The sequence below is a fragment of the Myodes glareolus genome, chromosome 4 (assembly GCF_982192425.1).
Source record: "Myodes glareolus chromosome 4, mMyoGla1.1, whole genome shotgun sequence".
Taxonomy (NCBI): Eukaryota; Metazoa; Chordata; class Mammalia; order Rodentia; family Cricetidae; genus Myodes; species Myodes glareolus.
The window spans coordinates 105,723,432-105,747,857 of NC_142029.1; the positions used below are offsets into that span (position 1 = coordinate 105,723,432).

The following is a 24,426-nucleotide window of genomic DNA, read 5'->3' on the forward strand; positions in this document are numbered from 1 at the left end:
TATTTCTCTGACACCATATCCTATGCTGGTCAAATTTTAGACTTAGATGCTTTAATCTTTCTTTGCTTTATTGTTTAATGTGTTTTAATATGAAAGAAAACATAAATGAAGTTCTGGCCTGGAACTCAGCTTTATAGACCAGACTGGCCTTGAACTCACATATCTACTTGCCTCTGCCTCCTAATGGTGTGTGCACCACCATACCTGGCCACATAATGTGGGTTTTTGCCTGTTTTTAAAAATGTAACCTTTCATTTGTTGTGAAAATTCTTATATATATTTTCTGGTTTCACTTTAGAATGGGAAATGCACCTTAAGACAAAAGGGACAGCACTTGAGGATATATTTTGGTCAGATATGTCAAATGGAAAGCAACTGGTAAGACTTACAAATGAAATTTACTTTTATGTTTATGGGTGCTTTGCCTGCAAATACGTCTGTTTATCATGTGCATTTCTGGTGGCCTTGAGAACAGACTAGGGCATCTGATTCCCTGGAACTGAAGTTATAGACAGTTGTGACCATGTGGGTGCTGGCAAACTAACCTGGGTCCTTTGGAAGAGCAGCAAGTGCTTTTTTACCTGAGGCAGCCCCAAAATATTTCTTTTCTTTCTCTCTCTTTTTTTAAATTATTTGAGAATATCTCATATAATGTATTTTGATAATATTCACCTCCCACTTCTAAATCCTCCAAGACCCAGTAACCTCCACTTCTGTACGCCAACTTTACATTTTTTTTTTTTAAAGTAAGTAATCTACCAATTTGAATTTGTACTAACCAAACCACTCCTTGGTGTGTGTAGGGCCACACACTGGAGCATGGTTGACCTACTAGGAGCCATACTCCTTGGGGGAACTGTATACTTTTTATTGTCCCAGTTCAGGGTAGATTAGAAATTCACTAATAAAAATAGATACAAATGAAAGATACTTGATAGAAATAGCTATCACAGGCAAGGGACTCTTATCTCGTTCTCTCATTTTCTTCCTTTTTTTTTTCTCATTTTTTTTTCCTTTTATCAGACGGGCTCACTATCACTCACTGTAGACGAAGCCTTCAGAGTGTTGGGACTGCAGGAGTAAACCAACATACTCAGCATAAATTAGTTTAGTGTGTCTGAATTCTCACAAGTTCACATTCCTTTGCAAGTCTGAACAATCCTTTAATCTTTTTTTTTTTTTGCCCTTTGTCAATAGGGAAGAAAGCACAATGCAGGGGTGCTTGGCAGCTCTATGCAAGTTGGAAGAGTTTTCAGTGAAAATTCATGCCCTCAGACTCACGTTAGTAGGCTAAATACAGAGAAGACTTCAGAGAGTAATTTGTGTGGAAAAGACTTGCTGCCACCACTTAAAGAAACTTCTACTGAAAAGAACATTTTTCAGTTGGACCAGTGTGTAAAATCTTTCACTTTGACTCCAGATGTTTCCCAGAAAATGTGCAGTCTGGGAAAATCCACTGAATGCAGTGACTGTGGGAAAACTTTGATCAGTCACTTAGACCTCGAGGTGCATAGTTCTTCCCCTAGTGGACAAGCTTCTACTCATCCTGTAAGTCATAATGAGCGTGTTATAATTCCCACTGAAAAAAAATACTATGAATGTAAGAAATGTGAAAAAATCTTCACACATCCTATCTACCTTAATATCCATATGCAAAGCCACACTGTGGAGAAACCCTATGACTGTAAGGAATGTGGGAAAGCCTTCACTGAGCGCTCAAGTTTAATTGTACATCTACGACAGCACACTCGGGAGAAGTCTTACGAGTGTAAGGAATGTGGGAAGACCTTCATTCAACCCTCACGCCTTACAGAACATATGAGAAGTCACACAGGAGAGAAACCGTATCAGTGTGACCAGTGTGGGAATGCCTTTGCATCATCTTCTTACCTTACTACGCATTTGAGAACTCATACTGGAGAGAAGCCCTTTGAGTGTAACATATGTGGGAAGGCATTCACACGTTCCTCTTACCTGCTGGGTCACATACGAACTCATACCGGAGAAAAGCCCTATGAGTGTAAAGTGTGTGGGAAAGCCTTCAGTGGTCGCTCTTGGCTTACGATACACTTACGAAAGCACACTGGAGAGAGGCCCTATCCGTGCACAGAATGTGAGAAAGCCTTCACCAGCTTTGCTCAGCTAACTGAACATATAAAAACTCACACTGGTGAAAAACCCTTTCGTTGTAAGGTATGTGCAAGGACCTTTAGAAATTCCTCATGCCTTAAGACCCACTTCCGAATTCACACTGGAATAAAACCATACAAATGTAATTACTGTGGGAAAGACTTCACTGCACGTTCAGGCCTTACTAAGCATGTACTAATTCACAATGGTGAGAAGCCCTATGAGTGTAAAGAATGTGGGAAAGCCTTCAGTACATCCTCTGGCCTTGTTGAACATATAAGAATTCATACAGGAGAGAAGCCCTTTGAATGCTATCAGTGTGGGAAAGCTTTGGCTCATTCCTCATCTCTTGTTGGACATTTAAGAACTCACACTGGAGAGAAACCCTTTGAGTGTAATCAGTGTGACAAAACATTTACACGGTCTTCTTATCTTCGTATTCATATGAGAACTCACACTGGAGAGAAACCATATGAATGTAAGGAGTGTGGGAAAACCTTCCCTGAGCGCTCATGCCTTACTAAACACATAAGAACACATACTGGTGAAAGGCCCTATGAGTGTAAGGAATGTGGAAAAGGCTTTATTAGTTTTGCTCAACTTACTGTACACATAAAAACTCACAGTTCTGAGAGACCTTTTCAGTGTAAGGTGTGCACAAAATCCTTTAGAAACTCCTCCTCCCTTGAGACCCACTTTCGGATTCACACTGGAGTAAAACCCTATAAATGCACTTACTGTGGGAAAGACTTCACTGCTCGTTCAGGCCTTACTATACACTTAAGAAATCACACTGGGGAGAAGTCCTATGCATGCCAAGAATGTGGAAAAGCCTTTAGCACTTCCTCAGGCCTTATTGCACATATAAGAAGTCACAAAGGAGAGAAACCCTTTGAATGTGACCACTGTGGGAAAGCCTTTGCTTCTTCCTCTTATCTTAATGTGCATTTGAAAATTCACACTGGAGAAAAGCCCTTTCAGTGTACAGTGTGTGGGAAAACATTTACATGTTCTTCCTACCTTCCTGTTCACATGCGAACTCACACTGGAGAGAAGCCTTTTCAGTGTATAATATGTGGAAAGTCATTTTTATGGTCTTCGTACCTTCGAGTTCACATGCGAATTCACACTGGAGAGAAACCCTATGTATGTCAGTACTGTGGAAAAGCCTTTACAGAGCACTCAGGCCTTAATAAGCATTTACGGAAACACACAGGAGAGAAACCGTATGAATATAAGGAATGCAGGGAATCCTTCACTGCTTCTGCTGATGCTAATGAGCATGAAAATCCCCATTGGGGGGAAAGCCTTTGAATGTAAGGTATTCAGAACATTGTTCTGGAAGCCCTTGATCCATCCTTTGCAATCAGAATTCAGTCTATAAAAGTCTTATAATAATCAATGTATGAAAGCATTCAGTTGTCACTATTTGCTGTAAGAGCAACTCAATCTGAGGAAGCTCTGAGTTTAAGGATATGGGAGAGATCAAAATCTCAAGATCGGTGAACTCTGTCAAGGTTTGTAGTATAGGAAATGGAAACCTTTAGTGTTTCTATGTGTGTTGATGCAAGACATGTAGAAATATCATTGTTTGCTTAGTTCACTTGTAATCTCACAGTTGAGAAAAATCTTACTGAAATTTGGGAAATAACTTTACCTTTGACTTATGTGGTGGTTACAGACTGAACACAAACCACGTATGTATAATAGGGGATTTACTTCAATGCCTTGAAGATTTAGATGGCAACACATGGATTTCCTGGGTGCTTCTAGATGAACTTTGAATATTTCTATATTTGTGTATTTTTATGACTTCAATTATAAATTTCTAAATTCCATAATAGGTTTTCCTTTTTAAAATATTTCTGTTTGATGTGATTGAAAACTATTGTTTATACCTAGTGTCTAGTATATGTCCCATGCTGGCATTATGAACCAATGAACACATTCACTACTTTGTTTGTTGTCACATGTGCCCCTCTTCCCCTTTGTCTTTTTTCGAGTTACTTTCACGTTTTGACCTAGACGAGTATGAAAATCATGTAGTCTAGACTGATCTCGAGCTCATGGCAGTCCTGGCTCAATCTCCTTAGTGTCGAGATGACTCAACTGTCTTAAAGTATATATTTTACTAGCACTGAAATCGTAGTATGTCACATAGTGTTTGCATACTTACATAAGAAGATTTGGGTCTGACCAAGACAACCCCTTTCTTTGAGTTCCCAGTCTCTGGTAGCCGTTACCCTTTCTCTGGTTGGAGTTAAGCTTTTCTTTAGTCTCTACTTGTTAAGTCATTTAGTATCTGTATTAACTATGCCTAGGTTTTTTATCTTTTGTCTGTTTTGTGACAGGGTCGTACTCTGTAGCTCAAACTGAATCCCAAACTCCCAGTCTTTCTGCTTTAGGCTGTGCCATCACACCTAGCTGTTTACCTGATGTCCTCAAGGTAGAGCTGTGCTATGGTCAGTTACTTTGTTTCAGGACATTTAATTATGCTTTGGTATGTCTATGGATACTTAGTTTCCATACCTCGACTGTTGGGAGTATTGCTTCATTGAATGTTAGTGTCGCTGTCTCTTTTTAATTAATGATCTTATGTCCTCAGATGCAATCCCCAAAGTGGGTTTGTTATAGTAACGATAGGTATACTTTTAATTCATTATGTCTGTACTGTTTTGTAATAGCTATCAGTTTATATTCCCAATGATATACCTAGTCATTTTATTGCTTACCTTTTTACTTTTTTCTTTCTATGTGTCATTTTAAAATGTGAGATAGTTTTATAAGTTTTGAGTTGCATTTTTCTAATCTATAAGCCATTTGTATGTCTTTGCTAAAATATTAATTTCAGTTATCAGTTTTAAAATCAATGTATATGTATTTTGCTGTGAAGAAGTTACCTGAGTTGCTCTGTTTTAGACATAGACCCACTGTAGTATATATGATTTGCAGATATTTTTCCATCTGTATACCTGCCATTTCAGGTTTGTTTTCTCCTCTGCTTTGTAAATCTTCAGTTTCATGTTGCCCTAATTTTTTATATTTGCTTTTTATTCCTGTGCTTTTCATGTTAGCTCCAAAATTCTTTGCTGGTGTGTCAAGAAGCATTCTTTTTGGAGTTTTATTGTGTCAGCAGTCTAAGATTTGATTTTCAGCGTTTTGTTTGTTGGAGGTGATCTCATTATGTAATCTATGATAGCATAGAACTCACTGTGTGGACGAGGTTGATCTTAAACTTGCAGCAGTTTCTCCTCAGGCCTTTGAGTGCAGAGATTTTCAGTATGAACCAGCCTACCCAGTTTAACTGTATTTCTTTTACTGTTATTTAATTTTATTTCCTTTTTTCCTTGACCTCTGAGTTTATGTTACTACACATACACATATACACACCATAGTTAGTGGTATAGTTTTGCTTGTGTGTCCACTTTTGTCAGTTCCTTTTATTTGTTTAACAATTCTTTTTATGGTTTGATAGTTTTGTTGAAAATTTGGTTATAAGCATTTATGTTTTGGTGCTTGAAATTGAATTTGTGGCCTCATGAATGCTAGGCACATACTCTACCCTCAAGCTATAGTTCTAAACCCATTTTTGAAAGTATTTTGACCGTATAAGGGTTTTGTTTTGGCTTCCTTCCTTCCTTCCTTCCTTCCTTCCTTATTTTTTTGAGGTTGTTTCTCTTTGTTGCTTTGGCTGTCCTGGAACTCACTTTGTAGTCCAGACTGGCTTCGAACTTACAGAGATCTGCCTGCCTCTCCCTCCTAAGTACTAGGATTAAAGACATACACCATTCTCACCTGGTTTGTATAAGGTTTTGAGATAGTCTCTCTGTGTAACTCTGTTTGGTCTGAAATCGACCAGGTTAGCCTCAAGCTCACAGAGATCCACCTGTCTCTCTACCTTCCAGAGTGCTGGGATTACAGTTATGTGCCGCTATGCCTAGCAATGATAAGTTTATAGCTAAACTATTTTTGTTATGTTGTCTGTATCAATATTGTACTGTTTGGTTACTGCCTATGTAATGTATTTTTCTTTTTTAATGATTCCTTGAGAAAAGGTTTCCTGGAGCCTAGATTGCTCTGAAATAACTGAACGGTCAAGAATGATCTTGGCCTTTTGATCTCTTGCCCCTGCCTTCAGTGGTAGGATTCCAGGCATGCACCACTACACTCATCATTTTTGTTTGCTTTTTATTTTGTTTTGATTTGGGTGCAATGCTTGGGTATCAAATGCATGCTCTACCAATTGAGCTTCATCTCTAGCCCTGTAATACATTGTTAAACCTAAAACTTTTGTTTTTATTTTAGTTTTTGGGCTAATTTGAAAGGTTTTGGTTTTTTATGACTTGGGATTTTTTTCCTAAGCCTGTGAAAAATGCCATTTGATTTGTTAATGTCATGGCAATAAATCTATAAAGCACTTTGGGTAGGATGGACATTTTAACAGTGGTGATTCTCTCAATGTGCATGGGATACCTTGCCATTTGTTATAGGCTTGTTCATAGTGGTTTAGATTTTTCCCTGTTTAATTTTATTCTCTCTCATTTTATGCAGTTCAATAGGGTATATAATATTTTTGCTTTTTAAATTTGTAGTATGTAAAGACACTTTGTTTTTTTTTTGTAAAGACACTTTGTGTTGGTTTGAAAATCATTGAACTTTTATGAGTTTCTTAAAAATTTTTTCACAGAGTAATTTTCTGTGTTGACACCCTGTCACCTGGAACAAATTTGTTTCCTTGGGTGAATTTTTTTTTTCTTTTTTCTTACCCTAATTGCTCCACCTAGGCTTTCCCCAGTGTTTGCTGAAGAGATGGAAGGGTGTGCCTGTCCTTGACGAGTCTAAGCTTTGTCACACTGAATGATAATGGTATTTGTTTTTCTTGTGCTGCCATTATAATTCCTGTCTAATTTACTGACTGTTGTCACCATCAGTTGATATCCTATGTTGTTACACGATTCTCTATATTTTCTGCAATACAGTTTTCCTTTCATTTTGTTCATTCAGTATATCAGATTTATTTTCCATAAACCATCTTTGCATCCCACTGATAAACTCATTCTTGATCACAATTTGTGTGGTCCTTTTAAAAGTTACTTTGTGAAGTGACCAGGATATTGAAATTGTCTTAATAAATAATAATTTTTCATTATTTGTTTTTGAGACAGGGTCTTGCTGTGTAATTCAGGTTTGGATTAGAATTCACTGTGTATTGCAACTGACCTCAAATTAATGATCCTCCTGCATTAGCCCCTCAAGTGGCTTCAGTAATGGCCCACTGTACCTGACTGATGATGTTTAGAAAATCATCTGTGCTTCCAGTAAGTGACTTGTTTTATTTGTTAGGGCATAAATAGACTGAAAAAGAGGTAAGAGTTGTAAAGGTATGATCCCAGAAACAGAACACCTAAGTATGGAAAGCAAGTGTTAGTGTACATGTAGAGAGAGATAAATAGTGTTATGATGAGAGGGTAAGATAACTTTAGTACTCTTTTCAGTGCCGAATTGATAATAACATTGAGTCTTAAAATCACTAAGGAAGTAGACTTGAGACCAAGTGGATCGAATAAATCTATGCATTACATTCTAAGAGCCAGAGAATACTTTGTGTTTAATTTCACAGGGAATTTTAATGAGAGATTTCACATTAGACCACAAGCTTTACTTTTAAAATAATTCTTAGGCAGGATTGAGTTTCTTTAGTTTTTATATAGTCCAGCCACCTCCAGCTTGCAATTCCAGCTCAAAGATAAAATACTGCATTATATTAATATAGTTAGAACTGGCACTAATTTTATTTATTGACTGTAGATGCAACTAATGAATATATCTTCACCTGACATAGTTCTTTTCTATTACACAGAGTTCCATAGGCCCTGGAAATAGATGCTTACCTGTATCTCAGAGCATGGTAATTGATGTGGCAGGGACTTCTCTCTTGGAGTGTAACCCAGAAAGTCCATTTTAGGCTTCACAGAGTTCATTTGTCAGGAACTAAAACAGCCCACTTTACCAACACCTAATGTGTTACAGTACATTATTGTTCCCTGTTGTCACAGAGGAGAATGTGCTGTCTTGACACTACTAACAGAAAGTGTGCTCTCTTAAATGGCCATCTCTTTATTTTTCCTAAATCTTAGCCACTGTTATCATTTACTTCTGTGACTTCAATTTATTTTTTAGATTCCAAGTGTGAGATAATGTAGTTTTTTTTTTTTTTTTTTTTTTTTTTTTTTTTTTTTTTTTTTTTTTTTTTTTTTTTGAGACAGAGTATATCTGACTAGCCCTGGCAGTCTTGGAACTCACTTTTTAGACCAGACTCAGAGATTCACCTGCCTCTGCCTCCCAAGTACTGGTATTAAAGGCATGCATTATCACTGCCTGGTTGTTTTGTTTTTGTGTGTATGTTTTGCCTTCATATGTTTTTATGCATCAGGTATGTACCTGCTGCCCAAAAGGTCAGAAGAAGGCATCAGGTCGTCTGGAACTGGAGTTACAGATGGTTATAAGCCTCCATGTGGCTGCTGGGAATTGAACTTAGGTCCTCTGGAAGAGTAGCCAGTATAGTATAATTGAAGCCAGAGAGTATAATTTTGAATTTTGTTTGAAGCTAGTATGCTTTGAAAATGAAATGTTCCCTACAAGCCTATGTGTTTGTATGTGTAGTCTCTTCAGCTGGTGCCACCGTTTTAGAAGGCTGTGGGTAGGGATGGGTCTTTGAAGGTTTTACCTGCCAACCATTTTGGTCCACCTCTCTACTTGTGATCTGCCAAGATGTGAACAGTTCTCCCACAAGCTCCTGCTGCCACATCCACCTACCATCCCTTTCTTGTCATGATCGATTTTGCCCTCTGAATCCATGACTTCAAATCTTTCTTTCCTTAAATACTGCCAGGAATTTTGATAAGTGATACAGAATGATAGCTTAGCGTGTATACGCGCACATAAACACGTGTATTTGAAATAGGATCTTATGTATTACAGACTGTCCTCAAATCTGACCTGTGGTCAAGGATGACCTTGAACTTTCAATCCTATCTCTACCCCCAATGTACTGTGGTTCCTAAGGATTGACTGAACCTGAACCTATCAGCATGCTAGGCAAGATCACTGTTTTTAGAGCTATCTTGAAATACTCAGGTGTGTATAAAGTGCACTTTGCTCATATTCACATGCACCCCAAAGCCTCCATCTTCTCTTTCATACTTTTAAAGGAATCTTTTTCTTTGATTCTCTGCATGAGAGAAAATGCAATATTGGTCACTCTGGATCTGGCTTATTTTGCTTACTATGCATTTTAGTTCCATCACTTCCCTAAAAATTACCTAATTTTTTTTCTTTATGACTAAAGAAAGCTCCATTCTGTGTATCACATCCCCCCCTTTTCCCACTGTATGTACATGTGTCTTCCCCATGCGTTTGGGTGCCCAAGGGGGACAGCAGAGGGTATTGGATCTCCTGGAACTGTAGTTATATGTTCTGAGCCACCTAGTAATGGTGTTGGGGACCAATTTGGTCCCCTGGAAGAGCAATCTTAGCCGCTGATCCATCTCTCAGTCTATTTCTCTCTCTCCTCCCCGCCCCCCCTCCGACAGGGTTTCTCTGTGTAACAGCTCTAGCTGTCCTGGAACTCGCTCTTGTAGACCAGGGTGGCCTCACGGAGATCTGCCTGCTGCCTCCCAAGTAAGGTGATTAAAGGAATGCGCCACCACTGCCCGGCTCAGTCTACTTATTAATGAACACCTAAGCTGACTTTTTAAGTTGGCTACTCTGAGTAGTGTTATTGTTAACATGGGTATGCAGACTTGCCTCCTTTGGTGTATATCCAGGAGTGAAATGGTACAACTGAATCAACCATAGTTCTGCTTCCAGTTGTTTGGGTAGCCCCCATACTGATTTCCATTCTCATCAACAGTGTATAAGGGTTCTGGCTTACCTCACCCACACCAGGTCTTGTTTTTTTTTGTTTTGCTGGACAAACCATTCTGAAAGGGAGCAGTTGGAATCTTAGTGAAGTCTTTTTTTCTCCCTGATAGCCAAGGATTTTGAACATTTTTTCATGTATTTATTGACCATGTTTTATTTTGAGAAGTGATTGTTCAATTATTTTTGCTAATAATTCATTTAAAAAGATTTATTGTTCTATGTCATATATGTGTGTGTACCTGCATAAATTTATGGGTGTCACATACATGCAGGTCCACAAAGAGGCCAGAAGAGCACATAAGATACTCTAGAGCTGGTATTACAGGTAGCTGTGAGCTGCCTGATGTGGGTGCTAGGGATGGAACCAAGGTCTTCTGCAAGAGCAGTAAGCATTCTAATCTATATTGGCTAATATTTAATATAATACAGTGGTTTGGTGAAGGCCAGAGCCTGAGACAATACAGGGTATGTGGACTCTTGACTATTTTTTCTAGTCCTGCCATGAGGTCTGTAGTAGAGAAATCCACTCCTCAGCTTTGATAAAGGACAATTCCATTGAGTTCAGGAAAGCACAACTGGAGTGGGATTCCTCATTTAGATCGTCTGCTTGAACAACATAACAGTTTGAGTTCTGGAGCTTAGCTAGACAGGACCAGTCTCGCAGCATAGCTCCTGTATACGGTGACTGAGTCCTGGCTGCCAATGTAGTCTGTTAATAAGACAAACATTTGTAGGAGCCAATAATGGAGTCAAATGAATAAAAACCCTCTAAGGAACTACTGGCAGTTAGTGGTTGCGAGGAAATGTTATTTTCCTCAGTAGATACCCACCTGTAATTTGCCCATACTTCAGTAATTGACCCCCTTCTATGCTCATGAAAGCTACTCCATTTTAGTAGTTTTGGGGGCATTCACATGCATATATACATAAATAAAACACTTAACATCCAGTGGGTCACTAAAACAAAATAGAAGGAGGACTTGTTGGAAAGAAGTTGAGTGAGACTGGGAGAGAGATGAGAGAAAGTAATGAGTGTGTGAAAATGATCAAAATACATTATACATGTACAATAGTGTCAGAGGGTGGAGCTGGAGAGAGTGCTCAGTGGTTAAGAGCAACTGTTAATCATGCAGAGGACCTGGATCCAGTTCCCAGCACCCACCTGGTAGTCCACAGTCACATGTAACTTTCAGTTTCAGGTGATCCAGTGCCCTCCACCCCTCACCCCTTTTAACCTTCATAGTCACCAAGTACGTATCTGGTGCACATACATACCTACAGGCATGTGATTGTTTGAATGAGAATGACCTTTATAGACTCATATATTTGAATGTTTGGTTCCTAGTTGCTCTTGGGAAGAATTAAGAGGTCTTGCAGAGCCCTCTGCTTCCTCCTTGTGGATCAGATGCAAACTCTCGCTTGTGCTCCAGTACCATGCCATGCTTGCCATTATGATGGTCATAGACTCACCCTCTGAAACTGTAAGCAAACTCCCTGTTAAATGATTTTGGTTGTGTTGATCATGATGTCTTTTTACAGCAATAGAACAGTAACTAAGACAGTTTTTGTGATCACTCTTATGCAGATCTACAATGAAAAAGCGCAAGTGGAGCAAAAAGAAATACAAAATAGGAAGAAAAAGAGCACCAGGAAATTTTATGTTGGAGTCAAATCTTGTGCTCAAAGAGAAAGGCCCAATGTGAAATCCAAAGGGAGTGATGCCCTTGAGGCAAACCTCCATCCAACCAGACTTCCAGCTTGTAAACAGAAAATACCTAAGGAATCTTCTGTATAGCAAAAGAAAGCTTATTCAACAAAATAAAGTATCAACAAATCAAAGCTTTTGTAAATGTAATCCAAGGAAGGGGTCAGGTTCCCCAGCCCAGTCAAACAGAATTTGGCAGCACCAACCATGTGGTCCTGGCTTTAGAGTCAAGAGGATGCGGGAGTTAAAGGGTTGTGTAACTTTCCTTTGTGGTTAAAGAAAGCCATCGAGGCCATTGTGTGAAGCTGTGTGAATCCTGGGTTATGTTAGAGACCCCCAAGGTTTTGGAGATTCCAGAGCCATAGAATATCTGTCGAGGAGACCTGCACCAAGTGGAACCAGCTCAAGAGAGGTGTGTTGTAGTCAAAAAAGGTCCAAGGAGTGGAGATCTATCACACTCTTTGTCACAGGACATAAAGCTATGGCATTTGAGTTTGCCCTGCCAGGTTTCAGTCTTGTTTTGACTAATATTTCTCCACTATGCCCCCTTTTCACCCCTTTTGGATTGGTAATGTATTGTCTATGTTGTATAGTGGAAGTGATTAACGTGCTTTGTAATTTTGCAGGGGGTTGCAGTTTAGAGATAGCCTTGAGACTGTAATTTCAAAAATGGGGATTTTTGAAAGTAGATTTTGCATTATGAGATGGCTACAAGTTTTTGGGGGCTAGGGAATAGAATGTGGTGGTTTGAATGAAAATGGCCACCATAGGCTCATACATTTGAGTACTTGGTTCCTTGGTTGGTGGAACTGTTTGGGGGAAAGATCAGGAGGTGTGGCCTTGGAGGAGGTGTCTCACTTGGAGGTGGGCTTTGAGGCTTCAAAATCTCATGCCAGGCTCAGTCTTCCTGCCTCGTAGTAGTCTGAATATGTAAGCTTTCAGCTACTATTACAGTGTCATACCTCCTGCCTACCACCATGCTCCCTGCCATGATGGTTATATATTCACCCTCGGAAACTGTAAGCAAAACCAGAATTAAATGCTTTTCTTTAAAAGTTGCCTTTGTCATGGTGTTTCTTTACAGCAACAGAAAAGTAACTTAAGATAAAACAGTCATCGACTTATTTATTTTTGAAACAGGGTCTGGCCTGGAACTCATGATGTAGACCAGACCAGGCTGGTCTTAAACTCAGAGATCTGACTCTGCTTCTGGTGTGCTGGGATTAAAATTGTCACTATCACACCCAACTAAATCTTTTAAAAATCTCTCAATAAACAAACAAACAAACAAAGAAATAAATAACAAAGCCGGACAGTAGTAGCACATGCCTTTAATCCTAGAACTTGGAAGGCAGAGGCAGGCGGATCTTTGTGAGTTTGAAGCCAAGCTTGGTCTACACAGAGAAACCCTGTCTCAAACAACAAAACAAAAATCTTCAAAAACAACGTCAAAGAATAAGCTAAAAGGAAAATGTGAAGGGCTGGAGAGATGGCTCAGTGGTTAAGAACATTGCCCGATCTTCCAAAGGTCCTGAGTTCAATTCCTGGCAACCACATAGTGGCTCACAACCATCTGTAATGCAATCCTGGTCTATATATATGTATATCTACATAGCAAATTTCAGACAAACCAGAATTAAGTATTAGAGAGAGAGGGAGGGAGGGAGGGAGGGAATAAATTGGGGAGAAGAGGGGGAAGGAAAGAGAGGAGAGCGAGTGCGGAGATCTGGAGATGGAATTACAGGTAGTTTTAAGTTGGCCAGTGAAGATGCTGTTAACCAAACTCGGCTTGTCTAAAGACCGGAAAGAATTCATGTCTCCAGCGACTTCCGGTGTCTTCATAACAATTCTGTTATGGACTTCTGTGCATCCGATAGGACAGAAAACCCCAAGTCTCAACTGTCGGAACAGAGACGGTGTCCAGATAAAGAGGAGATATCACGATCTAAAAGGCTGAATAATTAAATAGGATTTAGTTCATTTTGTGGAGTCCTACGCTCAAACTGGACCTAATCACCTCAAAGCTGTGTGTAGAAACGACCTGCGAGCACACACACCGTCTTCTAACCTCCCTGCCTTCTGGCACCGGACCTGCCTCTGAAGTCCCGCTAGTGGGTGATCCCCACCCGCAGCCCGGACCACCCTCGTAACTGTGACCTCAACCCTGTGGGTCTGTTTCTGCCTCTCTTCCCTGCATCCGGTTCATCGAGAGCCAACTGCACCTTCGTGGGAGGGAATTCTAATTTCTTTGACCGGCTTCTAAATCACGAGAGGCAGAACCAGAGCTGGAGCCGGAACCGGTCCAGCAGCCCTAGGCCGGAAACGGAAGCACTGTCGGTTGTTTCCTTCGGTTTCTTCCGGTACGGACTCTGGGATTTGTAGTTCCTCTGCTTCGAGCCTGTGTCCAGCAGGCCGCCTGGGTGACAGCCCTCCGCTGAGCTATCTGGCGTTCTTGGGCTGTTCGTGGGCGAGCGCGATCCCCGTTCCGTTTTCTTCCAAAAGGAAAAGGATTTACGCCCGTTGGGTTTTGTCCTTAAGTCTTCTTCAGGAGTTGGAGGATCGGAAGTGTTCACTTGGTTGAGGTGAGCGTCTTTTTGGTTTAAGGCGGCTGCGAAATCTGGAAACCAAACCGAACCCGGGTCCTCTGCAAGAGCAGTGTGCACACTCTGCTGAGCCAACTACAGCCCCAGCAGCATAGGTCTTAAAGTAAAAGAACTGCGTTGTTGCTGGATGTGGTGGAGCACACGTGTGCACTGAAAAGGCGGGGTTGGGAAGATGGTCAGGCGTTTGAGGCTAGTCTGGGAGGTCGTCACAAAATCTTGGCTCAACAACAATGTTACTATTAAGTAGCCTGAGTAAAGCTAAATGTCTCCACATTCCTTCGAAAGTACATCTAAATTTATTTTATTTTATTATGAGCATAGGTGTTTTTTTCTGCATGCCCATCTTTCCATCACATACATGCTTGGTCCCTGTGGAGACCAGAAGAGGGCATCCGTTTCCCTGGAACTGGAGTTATAGTTGGCTGCGAGCATTCCTGTGGGTGCTGGGAAGTGAATTCAGGTCCTCTGTGAATGAAGAAAAAAAAAAAAAAATGAAAGGGAAAGGAGCACACCTGCTCCTAGGTATGGTGGAGGAGAAAATTATAGATATGTGGGAGAGCATAGCCAGAAGCAGGGACGTCTGGGAGAGTCCAGAGTGGACATGGGAACCAGGTACAGCCCAGGAGGTCGAGGGTATAAAAGGGGCAGGTAGCCACAATGTTTGGATTATTTATGGAAGAGCTTCTGGGGAAGGGTTCAGGGTAGAGGAGAGGGTATGCCATCCATATTCTGTAACAGGTAGGCTCTGAGGGATGCTGGGAGAACTTTGTGAGTTGCCATATGGGTGCTGGGAGTCTAACCTGGGTCCCATGGAAGAGTAGCCAGTACTCTTAACCAATGAGCCATCATTCTGGCCCTCCAGTGCTCTTAACTATTGAGTCATTTCTCCACTACCAACGTAGAACCATTCTTAGTTCAGAAGAGGGCATTAAAATGAAATTAAAAATGACCGTGAGTATAATTACAGGCAACTGTGGCCCATCTGAAGAACTGAAGCTGGATCCTTTATAAGAGCAGTAAGTGCTCTTAACCACTGAGCATCTATCCCTACTCCCTGAAGAATATATGTTTGTTTTTGTTTTGTATAATTTTATTATTTCAAGATAAGATCTCACTGTGTAGCTCTGACTGGACTAGAACTCACTATATAGGTCAGCTTAGCTTCAAACTCAGTGATTTGCTTACCCCTTTCTCTCAAATGTTGGGATTATAGACATATGACACCTCGCAGGGCTTGAAGGAGCAAATTTTAACGTCATTGTCCAGTAACTCATAAATCCAAAGATGAGACAATCTGTGACAGAACATTAAGTACTACGATGATGGCTTGACCTTCCATCAAATGTTTCGTGTTTTGGGTCCTGCCCTTCATTATGGATGTCCTTGCTACTGAATGGGAAGAACAGAGCTCCATTAAGCTCCATTACATATGACTGTCAACAGTGTCATTTGTATAGTCTACACATTCCCATTAGTCACTCAATTAATATTAAGGGACAAAGGACATTCTGGATAGTCAGATGTTCTAGGGTAGGAGTGGTCCTCTTCAGTGACCCTCACAATGTCAAGGGACTGAGGGTAGGCAAACCCCTGCCTAACTGGAGGTGGACTATATTTAGAGGATCCAAGTTTGGGTTCCATTCTCTCACTTTCTTGCCACGTTTTGGTATCGTTTTTATATAGTAGGTAATAGGCTCAGGGCCTGTGAGATCCTCTGTTTCCTTAAGAGCCTCCTTAACTTGCTATTCATTCTTTGTTTAAATGGTGAGTAGCATGTCAGCATTGACATAATTAGAAGGTTAGTGGGGTGGTCAGTGATTAAGGGTATTTGCTGCTTATCCAAATGACCTGAATTCCATTCCCATTACTAAATGTAATAATACTAATAAAAAAAAACCAATAGGAAGAACAGAATGAGAGGACAGAACTGGTCATTGATAAGTTCAGTGTAGTTGGAAATACAATGTGTGTGTGTGTGTGTGTGTGTGTGTGTGTGTGTGTGTGGTGGGTACTTGCAAGTCACAGTATAGATAGGTTAGAGGACAACTTCCAGAAATCTGATCTTCTATGATGTGGGTCTTGGGTTCCAAACTGTGGGCATTAGGTTTTACAGCAAACACCTTTACCTGCTGAGCTGTTTCATGTAGCTGTACATGTTTATGTACTCTGTTTATCTTTATTTTGAAAACAACTTCCAATAGGACTATAAGTTTTACCACCAACTAATTTTTAATTTCTTTGCCTTTTCTGTCTTCAAGCTGAAGTTTGTTTTTTGTTTGCAAAATTCCAGAACAGGAAAATGCTTTAAACAAACTCAGACGTTTAATGTATCAACAGGATGTGCTGCGAGGGCATATTTTCCGAGACATACAAATGGTAAGTTTAACAAAGGATCTTTTCTTTCTCTGTGGTGTCATTGAGCTATACTGTCAGCTCCCAGTATTCTTTTTAAATTTTCTTTCCTTTTGCTCATTCTAAGGTTTCACTGTGTGGGTAGTATGGAACTCGCTATGTAGACAAGATTGACTTTGAACTCAGGGATAGTCTTTGCCTCCCAAGTACTGTAAAGATGTGAACCCCTAGGATCTGTCTGCCTGCCTGCCAGCTGTCTGTCTATCTATCTATCTATCTATCTATCTATCTATCTATCTATCTATCTATCTATCATCTATCATCCATGCTAGAACTCAGTCTGTAGACCAGGCTGGCTTTGAACTCAGAGATACTCGGAGATCTCCCTGCCTTTGCTTTCTGAGTGCTGGGATTAAAGACGTGGACTACTAGAATACTTTTTATTTTGTATATTCACAGAAGACTAAGGATTCCAGTGTAGAAAATTGAGACATGGAAAGTTATTTGAGAAATGAAATTCATACAAGATGGAGTGATGTTTCTGAAGAGGTACTGTAATAATGAAAAATATAGAGGTTATCTAATAATAGCATGGATTTTATTGGTGTCTTTCCAAAAGATGTGATAATTGGATCAACAGAGAAAACATTTCCTTGTAAGTAGAAACTGTACCTACAGCTCACCAGAGCAACAGTGACAGCAAAGAACATGTCAAAACTACATTCTTAGTTGGATTTTCCTGGGAAGGTGTGTCTCACATGTGAGAAATTACTGTGAAAATTACCTTAGTGTTTTAGTAATCATGCTATTCTTAATTTCCTGGTACTGACAACCTAATTTCTTTTTCTAAGTGTAATAGCAGATGAGAAGGAAGTTGCAGAAATCTTTCTCCAAGAATGCACTCATACATCATTAACAAATTATCTTTTTTTTCTTTTGTTTTTTTTGAGACAGGGTTTCTCTGTACCTTTGGAGCCTGTCTTGAAACTAGCTCTTGTAGACTAGGCTGGCCTCGAACTCACAGAGATCCACCTGCCTCTGCCTCTCGAGTGCTGGGATTAAAGGTATGCGCTACCACCACCTGGCTTTAACAAATTGTCTTTCTAAAATTTAGTTTTTTTGGTGTATGAGTGTTTGGCATGTATGTTTGTATGTATGTATACCATGTATATGCCTGCTGCCCATGGAAGTCAGAAGAGAAAAGTGGATCCTCTGGAACTACAATTACAGATGGTTGTGAACCACAGTGTGTATGCTAGGAACCAAATCCAGGTCTTCTGTAAGAACAAGTACTCTTACCTGGTATGTCATCTCTTATCCCATATTTAGCAAGGCTTTATATTGTGCTTATGAGTATCTACAAGGTAGATTAACAGGCTGAGAAGAGCTCTCTGTGTGAGTTGTAAAAGTGTAACTTTATGAGTAAGTGGTTCTGAAAGTCAGATGATTGATTATATGAGGTCCTCAGAATGAGTGTGGATAGAGATATCTTATCTAAGCTCTGGGATAGAATACGAGAGTAGACCCCTTTACAGGCATGGGGATCACTTTTGCATTCTCCAGTGAACATAGGTGATGTCACTTTGCTCAAACTGCCATGTATGTGATGGTTTAGGACTCAGTGACCTTTGAGGATGTGGCTGTGTACTTTACCAAAGAAGAGTGGAATTTATTGGATGGATTTCAGAGAAGCCTCTACAGAGATGTGATGCTGGAGAACTACCAGAACCTGGCCACAGTAGGTAAGACTGTCATTGTCTCCTGTAGCATCTTAAGGAGGAAAATTATGTATTTTTCAGGATTGACCATGTAACTGTGAATGTAGTGGGAAATAATAGAGACATTGTCATTGCCCTAGCACATTTTAATCTGTTTTTGGCAGCTGTCAACAAGTGTGGTTTTAGGATTAGTTAGTAACATCTCTCTCATTTCCTTAGAAATGTACAGCTTTGTCTTTGATACACTGAATCAGAAAACTCTTCATTTGTGTTCCTATCACCTGCTATCACCATTTTTCCGTGTGACTATTTCACACGGTAACTACTAGCTGAGCATGATGGTACACACTTATAATCCCGGCCTGCAGGAGGTCGAGGCAGAAGAATTGCCACAAAGTCAAGGCTAATTTGAGCTATGTAACAAGCACAAGGCCAACCATGGCTGCATATCAAGACAATGTTTCAACACAATCAAAACAAACAAAAAACCTAACCAATATTGGTGTAGTCATTTCCTATGAGATTTAAGATCTTTCTCCATTTCTGTTACATCCAATGATGAAGAAAAATCTTAGTAATGTTTGCATTTATTTATTTTTTTTTTCAAGACAGAATTTCTCTGTGTAGCCTTGGATGTCCTGGAACTTGTTCTGTAGACCAGGCTGGCTTCGAACTCACCTCTGAGTCCTGGGATTAAAGGTGTTTACCACCCCTGCTTTATTCTATGTTTATGCCCGAATGTAATATCAAGAATCAAATATAGCCCAAGTATTGAATATTTGTATTTTGAATATTTAAAACTAATTCTAAGAGTTGGAGAGATGACTAGCTGATTACGAGCATTTGCTATTCTTATAGAGGAGCCAGGTTCAGTTCCTAGTATCCACATGGCAACTCATAACTATCTGTGACTCCAACCTCAGAGGATCTGACATCTTGTTCTGGCCTCCTTGGCCGCCTGCACACATATGGCATACATACATACATGTAGGCAAATATTTATATACACAAAGTAAAAGTAAATCTAGGGTCTAAGGACTAGGTATGTCGCAGTATTTGTAAAGTGATTGTCTAACATACAGAAAGGGTTTAGTTCCCAGTACTGCATAAAACTAAGCATGGTGTTGCATGCCTATAATTTCAGTACTTAGGAGATGTTCAAACTCGGCCTTGGTTACATCATGAGTTCAAGGCCTGCCTGGGCTACCTGAGACCCTATTTCAAAAAAGATAATAATTCTCATGTTTCATTAGAAATATAACTTCTCTTTCATGGGAAAGTTTGTCATCCCTTTTGTGAGCTTCTGTCATTGATATATAATTTTCTATATATCAGAGTACAGCTTGTCAAACCCAGCCTGATCTCTTTGTTGGAGGAAGTAAACTTGTTGACTATAGTGGAACAAGACAGTCTCCAGTGTGATCATGGGTTAAAATAATTTCTTATTGACAAGGTCAGTATATTTTGAAGTATGAGGAACCTTTTTTTGGAAAAAAATTTTTCCTTTATTTGTCTACCTGAGTGTTTTGCCTACATGGATATTTGTGCACCATGTGTGCAGTACCTGTGAAGCCCTGGGACTGGAGTTACAGACAGTTTTGAGCTTCCATGTGCATGCTGGGAATTGACCCTAGGTTTCGTGCTGTTACTGCTAAGCCATCTCTCTAGTCATAGGAATTTATATATATATATATGAATACATTTTATTTTGAGCAATTCATTCTCAATGCCACTGATGGGAAAGACTCTTTGAAAAACCAAGTTGGGAGTTGATGAGCTGCCTCAACAGGTAAGGAAGCTTGCGGCCAAGCCTAACTGCCTGAGTTTGGTTCCCTGAACCCACATGCTGCAAACCTAAATTCGTGTGTATACGTGCACAAACTCAGATGCACACACAGTAAGTAAGTGTGAAAACAGAAAGGCCGTCTTGAGCCTGAGCACTGAGCCTTGGACTGCAGGTTCTGAGAGATTTTCAGCGTCTTTTACTGTATTATTTGTTTTATTCACACTTACTTTTTTTAAAATTAAAAAGAGTTATTTAAAAAAATTTTATTTTATGTGTATGGGGTGTTCTGCCTGCATAACAATATCAGTCTGTACACCATTTATGTTCTTGGTACCTACAGAAGCCAGAAGAGGGGCATCAGACCTCCTGGAACTGAAGTTACAGATAGTTGTGAGCCATTGTGTGGATGCTGGGAATTGAAACCTTGTCTTCTGAAAAAGTGGAAAGGTCTCCAAACCACTGACCCATATCTCCAGCCCCATATCCAGGCTAAAATTTCAACACTTTTACACTTTGAGTTCATGTCTGTATTTTTGCAGTTGTATACTGCTTTCTTCCCCAAATCATATTACTCTTGTTTACCATTATGTGTTACCCCAAATAATTGTTTTGGGGCCACTGAGATTGCTTAGTAGGTAGAGGTGCTTTCTTCCAAGCCTGTTTGTGTTTGATCCCTAGAACTCACCTTATGGTAGAAGGAGAGAATCATTTCGAGTATTTTTTTCTAACCTCCAACTTTGTGCCATGCCATGCACTAAATAAATAAATAAATGTAGGGGGCTGGAGAGATGGCTCAGTGGTTAAGAGCATTGCCTGCTCTTCCAAAGGTTCTGAGTTCAATTCCCAGCAACCACATGGTGGCTCACAACCATCTGTAATGAGGTCTGGTGCCCTCTTCTGGCCTCCAGGCATATGCATAGGCAGAATATTGTATAAATAAATAAACAAACAAACAAATAAATATTTTAAAAAATAAATAAATGTAAAAAGAAAAAAATTATTTTATTTTGACCCTAGATCCTTATGACTGCCAAATCACAGAGTTATATAGTTGGATTCAATTATATTATCTGTTTAATTTTATGTTTACTTTATTAACTTAGCATGTTTAATATCAGAATAAATACTCAACATCATATTTTGTTGTATAAATGGCTGTATGTACATTTTTTGTTAATGTTTTATTTCAGAAAGGAAAATGAACCTTGAGACAAAAGAGACAGAACTTCAGCTGGAGAGTTTTTGGCCGGATATATCAAATGAGACACAACTGGCAAAATTAACAAAGGTATTTCTTTGTTTCCAAGGTCAGAGAATATTTGGAATTCTGTGATATTTCTATGCATGAATAAAATATGTTTGAGAGATTTAGTCTTTGCCTACAGGAACCTGTTTCCTAGCATGAAACTTTGAGTTACCTAGCATGGTGCTTTAGAGTTATCCCTAGAACATCCTGTATAAGTCTGAAAAATTTTTTAGTACTCATTCATCTCTCTATCAACAGGCAGGAAGCCACAGTGAAGGGGAGCTCCATGACTCTAAGAAGGTTGGAAAATTCTTCAGTGAACACCCATGCCTTCAGACACATATGAATATTTGCAATACAGAAAAGATTTCTGAATATAATTGGTCTAGAAAAGACTTACTTCCTTCAGTCAAGAAAGTCTCTATTGAAGAGAAACTTTCTGTGTCGATTCAATGTGAAGAAGCCTTTGCTCTGACACCAAGCATTGTTTACAAGAGGACATGCATTCCAGGCAATTCCATTGCGTGCAGTGATTTTGGGAAAGCCTTTGTTAATCAGTTGCAACTTAAGGCAGATAGCGAAGCTCACAGTAAAGAAGATTTCTATGAATGGGAAGAAAGTAAGAAAGTTTTTACTCAATCCACAAATTGTTCTGCTTTAGAGAAATACTCTGAAGATAGGGGATGTGGAAAAGCCTTTAGTGCACACTCAGGCCTTACTACACATGTACAAAGTCATAAAAGGCAGAAGTCTTATGAGTGCACAGAGTGTGGGAAAGTGTTTGGGAAATGCTCAGGACTTACTGAGCATTCAAGAAGTCACACAGGAGAGAAACCTTTTAAATGTAACCAGTGTGAAAAGGCTTTTTCTTCTTCATCCTATCTTACTGCACACTTGAGAACTCACACTGGAGAGAAGCCCTTTGAGTGTGCAGTGTGTGGGAAAGCGTTTACACGTTCCTCCTACCTTCGGATTCACATGCGAACTCACACTGGAGAGAAACCCTATGGATGTAAGGAGTGTGGGAGAACCTTTGCTGTGCGCTCATGCCTTAATAAACATTTACGAACACACACTGGGGAGAAGCCTTACGATTGTAAGGAATGTGAGAAGGCATTTACTAGCTTTTATCAACTAACTGAACATATGAAAATTCATACTGGTGAGAAACCCTTTGAATGTCAGGTGTGCACAAAATCATTTAGGAATTCCTCATGTCTTAAGAAACACTTCCAAATTCACACTGGAATAAAACCATTTCAATGTAAGGAATGCGGGAAAGCCTTCACTGGACGGACTACCTTTACCAAACATGTATTGACTCACACTGGGGAGAAGCCATATGAGTGTAACGAATGTGAGAAAGCCTTCAGTACCTCCTCAGGCCTTATTGAACACTTAAGAAGTCACACAGGAGAGAAGCCCTTTGAATGCTATCAATGTGGAAAGGCCTTTGCATCTTCTTCATATCTCACTGTGCATCTGAGAATTCACACCGGAGAGAAGCCATTTGAGTGTACAGTGTGTGGGAAAGCATTTACACGGTCTACCTACCTTTGCAGACACATGAAAACTCATAGGGAGAGAAACCCTATGCATGTAAGGATTGTGGGAAAGCCTTCAGCGACTGCCCATGCTTTGACAGACACATAAGGACACACACTGGGGAGGAGCCCTGTCTGTGTTAGCAGTGTGCGAGAGCGTCAGGTTTTCTTAGCTTACTCAACATATTAAAACTCACACTTGTCAGAAGCTTTTGAATATCAGATATGAACAAAACTTTAGAAATTTGCATGCCTTAAGATGCACTTCCGAATTCACACTGAACTAAAATCCTGTCAGGATAAGGACTGTGGAAAAGTCTTTGGTGGCCACCCTGGCTTTGCTACAGCTGTACGCACTCACAATGGGAGAAAGTCATATGAATGCAGAGAATGCCAGAATGCCTTCACTCCTTCCTCACAGTTTTAACATCTAAGAAATCACACATGAGAGAAACCCTTTGGCTGAACAGTGTGGGAAGGCCTTGTTTCCTCCTCGCCTCTTAATGTAGATCTGAGAACTCACACTGGAGAGACACCCTTTGAGTGTACAGTGTGTGGTATAGCATTTAGGTAGTCCAACTTTTGTAGCCACATAAGCATGCGCACAGGAGAGTCACCCTATCTATGTAAACAATTGCAGTAGAGAAAAAGCACTACTGATTTGTGATCTGTCTAGCAGTTACATGCCTGCTCACTAGTTTAATTAATGCTCACCTGTGATCTCACAGTAGAGAATAGCTTCAAGGAAAGGACTAGTAGAGCTAGAAGAAACGTATTCTACCACCGCTGCTAAGTGTGACTCACACTGAAGACAAACTACGTATATGAATTATGGCAAATGCTTCCATATATTTTCAAATCTCCTGTGTGCACAGAGCTATGGATTTTAGGTTTCTCTGTAGGTGTACTTCTAGTGTTTTAAATACTTCAATGTATGTGTACTAATGATTTGTGTTGTGTTAGATTTTGGGGGGGGGCAATTGGAATAACAACTATTCACCTCAGGTAGGACACTGGACAGATCAAAGAAATTATTCCATCCAAATAGAGTTTGGTGAGCCACTGAACTTATTGGGGGGTTACTTATAGGAACAAGGGTTAGGGGCTTCTGGTACTTTGAATAAGAATGGCCCCATAGGTGCATATATTTGAATGCTTAGTCGCCAGGGAGTGGTGCTTTTTGAGATGATTAGAAGGTGTGGCCTCATTGGGGAATGTGTTGCTGTAGGTTTTGATATTTCAAAAGCCTGTGCCAGACCCAGTCTGACTCTGCCTATGGATCAGGATAAAGACCTCTCAGCTACCTGTTGAGTGTCACATCTGCCCGCATACTACCATATGCTTCCTGCTATGATGATACCAGGAACTGTAAGCCAGTTAAATGCTTTTATAATACTTGACTTGGTTATGGTGTCTCTT

The 24,426-nt window shown here is 40.0% G+C and overlaps 2 protein-coding genes and 1 long non-coding RNA gene across 8 annotated transcripts in view; 2 read left to right on the forward strand and 1 right to left on the reverse strand.

Moving 5' to 3' along the window:
• LOC125408263 (uncharacterized) overlaps nucleotides 1-12,813 on the forward strand; it is a 33,477-nt gene extending 20,664 nt beyond the window's left edge. For 4 of the 6 annotated variants that reach the window (XM_048446386.3, XM_048446384.3, XM_048446385.3 and 1 more), the window contains exons 9-10: nucleotides 299-378; nucleotides 1,198-12,813. In XM_048446386.3, coding sequence (XP_048302343.2) covers nucleotides 299-378; nucleotides 1,198-3,444 — 2,327 coding nt within the window. In that variant the 3' untranslated portion in view covers nucleotides 3,445-12,813. The remainder of the gene's footprint in view (nucleotides 1-298; nucleotides 379-1,197) is intronic. The other 2 variants (XR_015737748.1, XR_015737749.1) reach the window with 2 other exon arrangements.
• A 256-nt stretch (nucleotides 12,814-13,069) lies between these two features.
• Nucleotides 13,070-14,084, reverse strand: LOC146894738 (uncharacterized). Its single transcript, XR_015001907.2, has 2 exons — nucleotides 13,981-14,084; nucleotides 13,070-13,711 (listed from the first exon to the last, which is right to left on the reverse strand). It is a non-coding gene; the product is annotated as an uncharacterized LOC146894738 (long non-coding RNA).
• Nucleotides 14,085-14,156: 72 nt separating this feature from the next.
• Nucleotides 14,157-24,056, forward strand: LOC125408265 (uncharacterized). Its single transcript, XM_048446393.3, has 6 exons — nucleotides 14,157-14,340; nucleotides 16,652-16,737; nucleotides 17,173-17,262; nucleotides 18,329-18,455; nucleotides 21,408-21,505; nucleotides 21,722-24,056. The coding sequence occupies exons 3-6, from the start codon at nucleotides 17,206-17,208 to the stop codon at nucleotides 23,114-23,116; spliced, it is 1,677 nt and encodes a 558-aa protein (XP_048302350.3). The 5' UTR covers nucleotides 14,157-14,340; nucleotides 16,652-16,737; nucleotides 17,173-17,205; the 3' UTR covers nucleotides 23,117-24,056.
• The last annotated feature ends 370 nt before the right edge of the window (nucleotides 24,057-24,426 follow it).

Excerpts from the sequence above, each read along its gene's own strand:
- LOC125408265 (XM_048446393.3), top strand. The coding sequence starts at position 17,206 with ATGGAAAGTTATTTGAGAAATGAAATTCATACAAGATGGAGTGATGTT. Across the intron at positions 17,263-18,328 it reads GGAGTGATGTTTCTGAAGAG|GACTCAGTGACCTTTGAGGA; the intron begins GTACTGTAATAA and ends GTGATGGTTTAG. Across the intron at positions 18,456-21,407 it reads CCAGAACCTGGCCACAGTAG|AAAGGAAAATGAACCTTGAG; the intron begins GTAAGACTGTCA and ends GTTTTATTTCAG.